Genomic DNA, 12,724 nt, shown 5'->3' on the forward strand with positions numbered 1-12,724 from the left:
TTTGTTGGATTTTGTGATATGGACCCAAAAATGGAGCCCAGAATCTGTCATTTTATGACATTTTGATTAACCATCACAAAGTCAAGAAAAAAAAAAAAAAATGTATGCACGGATTAAATGTTAGGCCACAATAAATCATAAGATTTTTATTTCATGTCAACTTTAAAAGCAGAAATGTTAAGCTTAGAAAAGTTATACTAACATTGGTTCTTCTGTTGCATATTATTTGATTATATTGCATATTTATTCTCTTGTAGGTGTAGGTGTTTGTTGTTGCAACCATGATCAAAGTCAGATATTGTGATTCCGAGGGTTTAGGGAGGAGCTACTGTAGGTAGGCATGATACAACAACACTAGTATAAAAAATATTCCTGGACATATTTCAAATCAAGTTCTTCTAAGTTCCCCATCAGGCTCCTACATCTCCGGATGTGCATGAGTAACCAACTGAGGTTGTTTATTTTTATTGTTAATTGCTTTTTTTTTTATGCATATCACTCATGACTTTTTATTTCTTTCTTTAGATTCATTGGCTGAGAGTCCTCATAAAACCCTTTCACTACATTTAAAAATTAACAATACAGGCCATGAAGTGCAGTCACAATCACTTCCCCCAACCATGAAAGTTTTATGCAATAAAGAACAAATGTTCTCACATGAGCTGGCCTTTACTTGTGTGATAAACATGGTGAAACATCCTGAAAGCACTGCAAGTGCTAAAATGTTCTAAGATTTGAAATACTGGACAGACAGTGTAAATGCAATCGAGAAAGATCTACAATTAGGCAAGTGTATGTTTCAGTTATATTACACTAAAATGAAAACAACAAAACATCTAACGTCTCTACTTCAGTGTGAACGTACACTCAAAAATACTACAAATCATGATGTTGATCTTTTCACTTGAATCCAAAAACTGATTTAAATATTTAGATGACTTGCAAAACGTTGCTTCCTGAAATTCTCTGACAAAACTGCTTACATTTTTGTATTAATCTGTAAAATTTTGTAAGGAGATAAAACCATCCATAAATAATTTACTAAATCTATAGCTACTCAAATCTGTGTCCCCTCTATAGACCTCAGACAACTGCATAACACTCTTTGTAACATTCTCTTTGCTCTGCATGCTGTAAGACAGTCAATAATCTCCAACACACGACAGATGCCATCACAGCCACCCTGCCACTAGACGCACAAACACAAGGCCAAAGTTCAAAGAGCAAACTCTGAACACCAGCAGTATTAGTAATAGCATTACACACTCTTCCAACAGTGGACCACAAACACATGCATTTAGAATTTTTACTTAAAAACATAAGAAAAATTATGAATATGGTCCATTCCAGGTGTTCATTACGATGCAAGCAAAAATAATAATAATGCAATAATTTCTCAGGCCCTTGTGTCCTGCATGCACCCTAGTTCATCATCCCATCTTTGCACATTCAGTTGCTTAACACTGCATTACTGCTATCGTAAGTCCAAAGCCCTGACAAGCTCAATGCCTGCTGACGTTAAAACCCCATGAGCCATCATTAGCCTCCACATGACCTCTATGTTTATGGTGTACATGTTTTTGGTTTTGGACAGATCAATGTAAATGATTTAGAAACAGAGTTTAAATCTACAGCCATTTTTTTTCTAATCCACAAGCAGCGTGGTCAAAGGATTCTGGCTTTCATTTCTCTATTCAGGAGCCCAAGACAACCCACACTGTTGCTGTTCTATACTCTCCTGCAAAAGACAGATATACCGTGCTTTCATGAATTCACCAAAAGCGTGCTACATGTATAGCATGAGCATTTTGTTGCTCTCCAGGAACTGTACACAACAGAAAACAGCCTGCAGAATTCAAATATTATTTATTAACTTAAACACAGTGAATTGGGGATGTGTTGATTAACAGCATTATCTGGTTAGCCAAAATATTTAAAGTTTCCAATAAGTGTGAGTCTGTTGAACAAATTAAAAACTGTTTAAATACTCATAATTCCATACAATTTCCCTATACCTGCAAAGACAGTTGAAAATGTGATCCACATATTAAATATATTGTATAAACAAATATATAATACATTTTGCCAAAATAAGAGTGATCAAACAAAATGCATGTTATTGTTTATTTAGTACTGACCTGAATAAAATATTTCACATAAAAGATGTTTACATATAGTCCACAAGAGAAAATAGTTGAATTTATAAAAATGACCCCGTTCAAAAGTTTACATCCCCTTGATTCTTATTACTGTGTTCTTACCTGAATGATCCACAGATGTTTGTTTAGTGATAGTTGTTCATGAGTCCCTTGTTTGTCCTGAACAGTTAAACTGCCTGCTGTTCTTCAGAAAAATCCTTCAGGTCCCACAAATTCTTTGGTTTTCCAGCATTTTTGTGTATTTGAACCCTTTCCAACAATGACTGTATGATTTTGAGATCCATCTTTTCACACTGAGGACAACTGAGGGACTCATATGCAACTATTACAGAAGGTTCAAACACTCACTGATGCTCCAGAAGGAAAAAACATGCATTAAGAGCCAGGGGGTGAAAACTTTTTGAATTTGCAGATCAGGGTAAATTTAACTTATTTTGACTTCTGGGAAACATTCAGATGTCTTCTGTAGCCTCTGAAGGGCTGTACTAAATGAAGAAAAAATATGATACTTAGGCAAAATAAGAAAAATGTACACATTCTGTTCAAAAGTTTTCATCCCCTGGCACTTAATGCATGTTTTTCTGTCTTTTCTCTTGTGGACTATATGGAAACATCCTTTATGTGAAATATCTTATTCAGGTCGGTACCAAATAAACAATAACATGCATTTTGAATGATCCCTCTTATTTTGTTAAAATAATTAACGTTTTGCAAATTCTGAAAGGGGGGTGTAAACTTTTGAGCTCAACTATAACTACATGAGTAGTATGACAGGTTGCTTGACAGATTTTACCCAAATTTGGTCATATCTGCTCATTCAAAAACTCACTTTGGACCAATCAGAGTGAAGGTGTCATCTATGCTTCCTTGTTTTAAAGCCTACAGTCACCCTTCATTTAAAGGTGCAATGTTTCCATATAAAATGGAGCAAAAAATGATTTAAAAATAATGCATAATGGAGTCTGACACAAAACATTATTTTTTAAGATGGCATTATTTTCTACATTGAATGTTTTATATTAACTCAACATGGATGCAACTACTCTTTGTGTTTATACAGGAAGTGGGTCTTGTTGATGCTGCTGCGTTAAAAGCAGCCATTGTGCTTGGTGATAGTGTCTGATTAAGACAACCACAGAGCATGCTGCTACCCGGAGTCAAAACAATGAAAAGATAATGTGAACTATGAAACATCTGCTACGGGCAGATAGCAGAATGAGATTTAGAGAGTTAGTGATGGGTCGTACTGAGAGGATGTGGCAGAGACAATGAAGAGGGGAAAACGAAGAGAAAGTAAGAAAGTTCCAGTTACTAAGAGAGTGTGAACAAAATTTGCATGCAAAACCACAGATTATTTTTTTTTTGAATATGATAAAACAAATATTTCACAGTTTATGGTGACAATAACTCTCTCAACTGGCTTTGCTCAAAAGTCCACATTTCATTTTTTTCATGCATTTACCAATTAAAGAAGTCAACATTCTTCTCCTGCTAATTTCAAACAACCAATATTTGAATCGCTCATCTGCTCTAACAGCTTTTAGTGACACAGTCAAATTGCCAAGTAAGTGAATGAAACTAATCGTCAACACTAGTCAAACTTCTGGCCATTTTTTTATGTAAATAGAATATTGCATTAAAAAAAATGTTAAATAGAAACATCAAGATGCAAATACAATTTCTAAAATGCATAGCCTACTGGGCAAAATGTATACACTCGTTTGAGGTGGACCTTTTTTTTATTTTGTAAGAAGATATTTGCATGAACTACAATGCAAACCAAAAAATACATTCCTAGATTTGCATCAAAAAGCCTTGTCACATGAGAGAATAATTTGCTATTATTACCTCCCAGAATTATCCGATATGCTATTGCTTAGTATGAAGTATTGAACTTAATATTAATTATTTTTAGGAGTGGTGGATATCATTAGTTTGTATACTCTGATGAAGGACTTTAAGCAGAAACACAAGGGTATTTTAACATTAAAAAAGTTCCCTTCACCACAAATACTGGTGGAGCCCTCTTCATGACATGCTACTGCTCCCAGATATAAGAAGGAATAAGTCTCTAAAGTACTCTACTAACTTTAAAAAATGTAGTTTTATCTGGTCTAGTAGTGTATATTAGTTAAAGATAACTACATTTCCTGATGTGTGTAGTGTGTCCTAGAGGACGTACAAGCAAAATAAATAAATATATAAACTGATAGTTCCTCACTTACACAGTGGTGGCAGTCAAGACAAATATCTTATATTTCTGGCATATGTTTTGCCAATCACTATTTTATATTCAAGCTTTTAGAGACCAAACAATATACGTAACACAGATTGATCTTTGAACTTTCCCAGTTGCCACAACTTTTCTATTTTGTGTCAATTTCTGTAAAAGTGAGAATGTAGTAGACACGAGACTTGAGATGAAAAAATAAAAGTCAGTTACACTTTAATTCGATAGTCCACTTTAGACATTCTACTAACTATAAGTAACTTTGTAACGACATATCAACTAATTCTCATTAATTTGCAACTACATGTCTACTAACTCTCAGTAGGGTAAGTTTAGGGTTAGCAGAATAAGTTGACATATACTTGCAAAAATTCTCATAGTCAGTATGTTGGATGTTGTGGACCCATCAAAATAAAATGTTAGAAGATATTAAGCAGACAGTCTACTACTCTACTACTAATGACTTCTAGTTGACATGTAGCTGCAAAGTTACTTACTGTTAGTAGAATGTTTAAAGTGGACTATTGAAAAAGTGTAACCAAAAAGTCAACTTGCATACTTGCATAAAAACCGTTAACTTTGTGTATAAGGCAAACCACAGCAATAATAGACCAAACACTCATAAAACTGGCAAATGAAATCCCTTGAGCTTCGGTAATGTTTGGCAATTAGTTTTTTTGCATCTGCTCCAACTCTATCTCATATCTTGTGTTTTCTTCTGAAACACGCCTGTAAACCATGTGCCGCCTTGCAGGCTTGTGATAAAACTGGTATTTTTCCATACAAACAAAATGCCAATGAGTTCAAAGCTACGCTCTTATTCATATCTTGCTATTGAAATGTAGTTAATAAAACAATGGATGTTGATCTTAGGTCATGCCAGTCACATGAATGCAAATGTAGAGTAAACAGAAAGCTGGTGTCCTCAGGAGGCCTAGTTTTCCCATGCACTGTCGAAACAAACCTGCCTTGCCCTGCCTTCAGATAAACGTTTAGAGGATGTACACAATGTAGACCACCGAAAATTATATGAGATAATAAAGAGGTAAAACTTTTACGTTTGATAATTTAGTAAACTGTTTGGCTAACCACACCTTAATAAATGTCACTAAATAAAAACTGCAAATATTCCAGGAAAGTCTCAAAGGGATTGTGGTTTTAAGAAAAATTCTCACCTCTCGTCTCGAGGAACATTCTCACTGTGCTGTTCCTCTGCCTGAGTGAAGAAAAAAAAAAAGATTCAGTTGGTAACAGCATATTACATGGGTACAGTGTGTGTGTATATAAGCAATATTTATACATTTTATCCAGCAAGGATGCATTAAACTGATCAATCATGGTTTCCTAGGAAAGAAAGAAAGAAAAAGCATAGACTAAACACTCAAAATAAGTGTAGTCTTTAGCAAATCAGCATATTAGATTGATTTCTGAAAAACCATATGCCACTGTGGACTGTAATGGCTGCTGAAAACTGATTACATTTTAAAGTATATAAAAAAGAAAAATATATTTTCAATTGAAATATTACAACAAAATTTCACAAATTACAGACTCTTCAGGAGCATTAAAAAGAAAGTGTTCTAACCTCAAACTTAATGTAAACATGAGTAAAATAAATGTAAGTAATATGTAAGAAATGTATGCATTACGTTCCTTCATTTAACACTGTACTTTAAAGTGTTATCTAAAAAAATTAAAAAATAAATAAAAACTCGAAACAGAAACCTGTAAATTCAGAGTTCAAGTAGTTGACCTGACCTTGTTTTTAATGCAACAGTAGTGAAAGGGGACACGGTGCCGTTTCGACACATAACCATGCTATTCCATAAACTGCCTGTAGTACATTATAGGCAATTTACTGAAATAGCCATCTTACTGAGAGCCTTGAAAACCACGATTACCTGATGAGTGTCTATGCGCGCTGTTAAAAACAGCGTTTCCATAGGAACTATAGCCCTCCAGGCACACAATGGATGTATATGGAGGCCACTTGGCTGCCTGCCTGTTAAGTACACATTTTTCAATGATTGGATGAATATGCAGACCTACTGACAAGGTGTTTCAATTAGAGTCTTCCTCAAACTAGAAAGTATTCAGTGAATCTGCAGATTTTCAGTGTAGTACTTACAAGCACTATTAGAATTCATTGAGTAAATGCGGCACCCATCCATCATCGGGTGAGGGAGGTTCTCTTTGGAATGCTGCAGGTCTACTCAATCTACTAAGCGTGAAAATTCTGAAACTGAAGCTGTAGAACTAGTAGAACGTGACGACACAGAAGAACTCATCCTCAACATCCACCACGCGCTGCCATCAGCTCCCACGTCTCTCACACACGAGCGCGACTTTAGCACTATATTTAGCAACTTTCAGACCCTTTTAGTGGCTTTTTTCCATAGAATATACAAACTGACAAACCTAGCGACTTTTCTGGATAAACCTTATGGTTCAGTTGGAAGATGTCGCCAGTAGGGATAGGAAGATTCCCCGATTCGCTCGGTGCATCGGCAAAAAAAGTTAACGATACAAGGTTTAAAAAGTGTGCATCGGATACAAGTTGGCATTTATTTCGCGATGCATCGTTTCTAACATAATTTCATCAGTAAAAACCGATTTATATATAATTACTAGTGGATGTATAAAGTTATAAAGTACAATGTAAGTTCACACAATCTAACTAATTTGTGCACGTTTATTCTTAAGCAGCCCTTAATGTCGATCATGGATCAAATCGATCCACCATGGCAAACAGCGAATATATTTGTGCTGTTTAATGCATTTGAGACGTTTTGTTTTCCTCAGTGCATAAGTGACATGTCACGAGTATTTTTTTCATCTGTAAATGTAAGAAAGGCATGCAAATATATCCATTTTGCTGTCAGGAGTGGGCTTACGCGAGTGGACGAGTCGAATAGGAGTCAAATATGCATTTTATGATAGCAGTAACTGTAAAGGGACTATTGTAATGTCTAAAAATGTATGCTAATACAGTCCGAATTACTATGCTCAGATGAGTTAATGTGTGGTTCTTATAGCAGTTAAAATGTAGTTTTAATTTAGTGATTTTAACTTTTAGTTTAGTGATTGTCAATGTTTAAAAGAGCAATGTTAGACTGTAATGCTCTAATGCTATCTGTTCTAACTATAAAAGGTACAGCTGTTATAAAGCCAGAGAGAAAGGCTACATGGCTATTATAGTATGTGAGAGAGTCAGTGGTAATATCACTGCTTTCTTATTGGTGAGTGTTAGAGGAGCTCAGCTTAGCCTGACAGTTTGCATACACTGAACCAGGTTAGCTTTCCAGCAGAAGTAGCCACAGTGACTGAGGTTGATCTTTGTTAAATTTGCTTTATGGAACCAAATCATTTGACAGTGAGTCAGACTAACTGACATAATCCTGGCCTATTTGGTAAACTTGTTTTATGAAACAGGCCTCGAGGCGTTAGAAAAGCGATCATATTTTTTCCATTGCATCGAATCGCACTGCATCGTAATAGGGGTGAATAGTATCGCATCACTAGCTGCTTCATATGTATCGTATGGTTGACTATGCATCGAGATGCGCATCGCATCGGCCTCAGTTATGGAGATGCACATCCCTAGTCGCCAGTGCTCTCCCGGCGCAGTGTCGCCTCTCTCTGCGTCTGTTCTGTGCAGTGAGCAGCAGAGAAGAAGCAGTGCATTCAGCTGTATTTAGTCACTATTTAGTGTGGAATTTTTCTACAATATTCGCTTATCATGACAGTAAAAGAGGGCATTCTAAGTCAATCTCTCAGTCAGTAGAAAATGTGGTTAACACCCGGTCATGCAAACTGGTATAATTTTGAAAAATACCGTGATATAAATTTTTGGTCATACCGCCCAGCACTAGTTTGACCTCAAATTTTATAAGTCCAGATTATTCATGAATGAGCAAACCATATCTATCTCATTTAACACATTAGTAATAAAAGGTCATGCTGGGAGGAAAAAAACACCAAGGCATTATTAAATGTAAATACAACTTATTTTAAAAATAAAATAAAGCACATATAATCAGCCCAACAATATTTTAGAAAAAGAATATTATTTTATATGCTATTAATAACATGAACGTCAGCTGATACAGAGCATAGGGGATATAAAGTTGCCCTATAATTGAAATTTAGAATGATTCAGTTATACTGTAAAGTAGTGTTACCCACTTTCTTATGACTTCCCTGTACCATAGCTTTGCACTTATGTAATGAACCATATCAACACATTCAATAGAGTTCAAAAACTCAAATCTGATGGTGTATTTTTTTTTATTTTACTCAATTCCCATGCTGCATTACACACACAACTGGCCTGGCTATTCTATCACCACCACAGCACACATACAACCACGATTTGTAAAGTGTTATTTTAGTATCACTGAGGTACTATTATAGCTTTTATTAATATTTAGATTTGTTTTACATTTTGTTTGAAAGTTTTAGTAATTTTGCTGTTTTTTTTATTCATTATTTTTAATATTATTTTATCAAGTTAAACTAAATGAAAATGAGAGACGTTGCCTTGGAAACTGGTTAAAAAAAAAAAAAAAAAAGGAGTGAGTCAATTCCCATGCTACATTTCTTCTTTTTTTTTTAAATGTGTCAAGCAATGGTTCAGTTTCAGTATGACATTTCCATCTGGAATAAAACATGCTTACTAGTACTACATATAAATACAAGTACAGATTGATGCAATAAGATTTTACCACCTCCATTACTGTCGAAGCCCCTTTAAACAAATGGAGAACTGTAAATGGAATTTTCCATCCCTTTGATTTTGGCCATTCTCAAGCCATAAGACAGGTCTCTTGCGTAACTGTTAACCCCAAAAGTGGAAAGTTGTCTGTCAACCTCTGAAGCAACAACAGTTTCTGTGCATGTTTGTGCGGCATTAGCTTCCTGCCCCAAAGGAAACATGAAAAAAAAATTCTTTATCAAATTTTAATCAGTCTCGTGTACCTGATCATAAGCAACAAAAACATCCACTACCACAAAAAAGCACTCCTTTGTAACTGTCCCAGGTGTTGGTTTTAAATAGCATCATGTTTTCTATAGACCTAAGAGCAATATGTTCATTCAATTCATATTTAATCATATAATATATACACTACCTTCTCTGCATAGCAACCCTTCTGTAGATGTTATGTATTTATTTTATTAGTATGTGTCTCACTATTATATTACTACATCTCTTGAGAACTTACTGAGCATTGTAAAGATAGATTCCTTGTGTGTGAGATCATACTTGGCAATAAAGCTCTTTGTAATAACTTTCTGTGGACCACAAACTAGTGTTATTTTAGTACTGTTACAGCTTTTATTAATATTTGAAATAGTTTTTTAGTTTTAGTTTTTTTGTGTGTGTGTCTATATAGCTTAGTTTAAGGTTACTTCAGTTTTATTAGTTTTAAATGAAAATGAGAAATGTAAAAAAAAACAAAAAAAAAACAAAAAAAGACTTTAGATTTATTTATTTAATTTTTATTTATGTATTTTCTCCCAATTAACTTATTTTATTTAATATAATGCAATTATATAATAACATAATATGGTATATATTATGATTTTGGTTTTCGTTAACTATAATAAATCTGTCTCAAGCTCACATATGGCTTGCAATTAGACTTATTCACAGACAAAACATTAAGTGTGACCCTGGAGCACAAAACCAGTCTTAAGTCGCTGGGGTATATTTGTAACAATAGCCAAAAATACATTGTATGGGTCAAAATTATTGATTTTTCTTTTATGCCAAAATTCTTTAGGATATTAAGTAGAGATCATGTTCCATGAAGATATTTTGTACATTTCCTACCATAAATATATCAAAACTTCATTTTTGATATGTAATATGCATAGCTAAGAACTTCATTTCGACAACTTAAAAGGCGATTTTCTCAATATTTTGCTTTTTTTGCACACTCAGGACCCTTAGGACTGGTTTTGTGGTCCGTAGTCACAAATATAACATTCCATGAGGTCAAACAAAGGTCATGACAATGCAACAGAAAAGCAGCAAAGACTCAAAGGGGTAGTTCACCAAACAAAATGAAAAGACTAAGTTAAGCAGGACTGGCTCTCAAGCCACCATTCATTTTTTACTGCATCTTTTTAACATACCATGCAAGTGAATGGTAAGAGGAATTCTTTCTGCCTAACATCTCTTATTATATTCAAAAGATTTGTTATGTTTGGAACATAACGATTTTCATTATTGGTTGTAATTACAATGGAAGTCAATGGTCACCAAAACTCTCCGGTTACAACCAATCTTTAAAATGTCTTTTTTTTTTTATGGCAGAAAGGAAGTCAAATATGACAATTTTCATTATTGAGTGAACTGTACTAATAAGAATTCCTATTTAACCATCACCAAAATGAGAATACCTAGCAATCACAAAATAGTTTTCTTAATGCTTTGAGAGATTTGAAAATTGTATTTTGATCCTTAAAAAACATGTTAAAAAGAATGTATTGGAATATATATTGTTTAACCCACTTTTTGGGCACTTACTTAATTGCAAGCAATTATACAAACTTCAAAACATGCAATGAGGTAATCGGCTATTCGGTATTAGGTCCATTCAGGATCCCAGAGTCCTACAGGAAGATGCGTCCTGTTCCCGCCTCCACATGGAAACACGTTTCAGCAAGCTAGACAAACACTCGCCCTGGCCATGTAAGAACTGCATAAACCAACACCTTTTAAATGATACCTAAATATCCAAATGAAAGAAAGACCTTATTTTGATTTTTGCCACCTTTGCAGCCGTAACAATAGCACACTGCACCACGTCTCGCACGTGCTCTTGGCTCTCAATGAAGTGAAGCTGAACGGTAATAAAAACGTCCAGCTCAAGACTTTATGTTTTTATTATCTCACATACCTGCGATGGCATGAAGAAGTCTGCGTCCTCAGCCTGCCAAACTTCAACCACGCTGGACATCTGAGTCAGAGCTTCAAGAGGAAAGAATGACATAAACATATAGAAAATCATGCGGGCAGATCAATCCCTGTCTCTACACAAAAACACAGGAAATCCGAAAATAACCCTATAGTGCTCGGTTTATCTCGCATGCGTTAACTAATATATTTGCAGTAGTTGAACAGCAAGCAGCAGATGAGCTGGGGTGGATGACAAAGGCGTGAAACTGAACGGACAGGCTATTTTAGTCCAGAGCTCACACCATGTCAACAATCAAAATACACGCAGCTGGAAACGCATTTAAATGTGCATTAATGCTGTTTTAAACTCTGCGACCATCGGACAGACGCTTAGTTCCCAAAGACTGCACTGAATATAACAGCTGTATGAAGCTATATGAGCTTTGTAGCATATTGCATTGACAGGAAATCGAACAAAACCAATAACTTGGCCAAAAAAGCGTAAGCGTAAATCCTTATGCAGATAAACAGACGGGTGAAAACCCGCGAGAAATAGGTCAGATTTCGGGTAGTTTCAACGATTATTGTGCCCTTTTAGCACAACGAGTGCACTCGAATACTTGTCAAATCAGCCCTCGGCAGTTCCTCCGACATTTTCGCACTCGCGTTGCATTCGTGGACTAAATAAATAAGACGAATCTGTCCCCCGCACCTTGAAACTGAGCTCCTCCGTGTTGAATATACGGCAATAACAGCTGTAGGAGTCGCAGAAGGACATTAATCCATGTTTTTCTATGTGTGAAGTCCCTTTGGCTCGCCATGCTGGCTGTATTGAGCTCCCTGGCAGGCTTCACTTCTTTCTCTTTCTCTCTCACACCCTCCCTCCTCCTCCTCCTCCTCCTCCCTCTCTCTCTCTCTCTCTCTCTCTCTCTCTCTGCAGTACCTAGTGCGCCTACTAGAGTCAGACGCAAGCGACGCAACAATATACAACTGTACTGCTAGCGTTGTGTTTTGTCGTCTATAGTGGGGTTGTAGATGGAGAGAGATAATCCACTCATACATTTAAGGCTACACTCACAACACTGGCATATTTCAGTAATAGGTATACACAAATAAATGGAACCTCTAAACTACCCTGTATTTTTTTCTCAATGGAAAAGTCTATGAACTAAATATTTTATTAAAATACTCAAGAAGACTATCTTTAAGGGCCTTGGGTTTGAGCTATATTTAAATGTACTTTATTATTGACTAATAGAACTTGTTTTAAATTAACCTTCAAAATTTCTAATTATATTTGGGAAAGAATGAACAAACAAAAATATATCAAAAACTATCTTTTCAGCACTTAAACTCACATGTACATATATTTTTAGGCATTACTCATGAAATGCACAGAAACAGTGATGCTTTTTTTTTTTTTTTTTAAAC

The 12,724-nt window shown here is 35.3% G+C and overlaps 1 protein-coding gene across 2 annotated transcripts in view; it reads right to left on the minus strand.

Annotated features, from left to right (window-relative positions):
- The window catches only part of LOC306872071 (transmembrane protein 131-like), a 63,177-nt gene extending 50,933 nt beyond the window's left edge, over positions 1-12,244 (minus strand). For both annotated transcript variants that reach the window (XM_079420422.1, XM_079420421.1), the window contains exons 1-3: positions 12,006-12,244; positions 11,295-11,365; positions 5,565-5,605 (exon numbers count right to left, since the gene is read on the minus strand). In XM_079420422.1, the coding sequence (XP_079276548.1) occupies positions 5,565-5,605; positions 11,295-11,365; positions 12,006-12,114 (221 nt within the window). In that variant the 5' untranslated portion in view covers positions 12,115-12,244. The remainder of the gene's footprint in view (positions 1-5,564; positions 5,606-11,294; positions 11,366-12,005) is intronic.
- Between the last annotated feature and the right edge of the window lie 480 nt (positions 12,245-12,724).

The sequence above is a fragment of the Barbus barbus genome (genome assembly GCF_936440315.1).
Source record: "Barbus barbus genome assembly, chromosome: 7".
Taxonomy (NCBI): domain Eukaryota; kingdom Metazoa; phylum Chordata; class Actinopteri; order Cypriniformes; family Cyprinidae; genus Barbus; species Barbus barbus.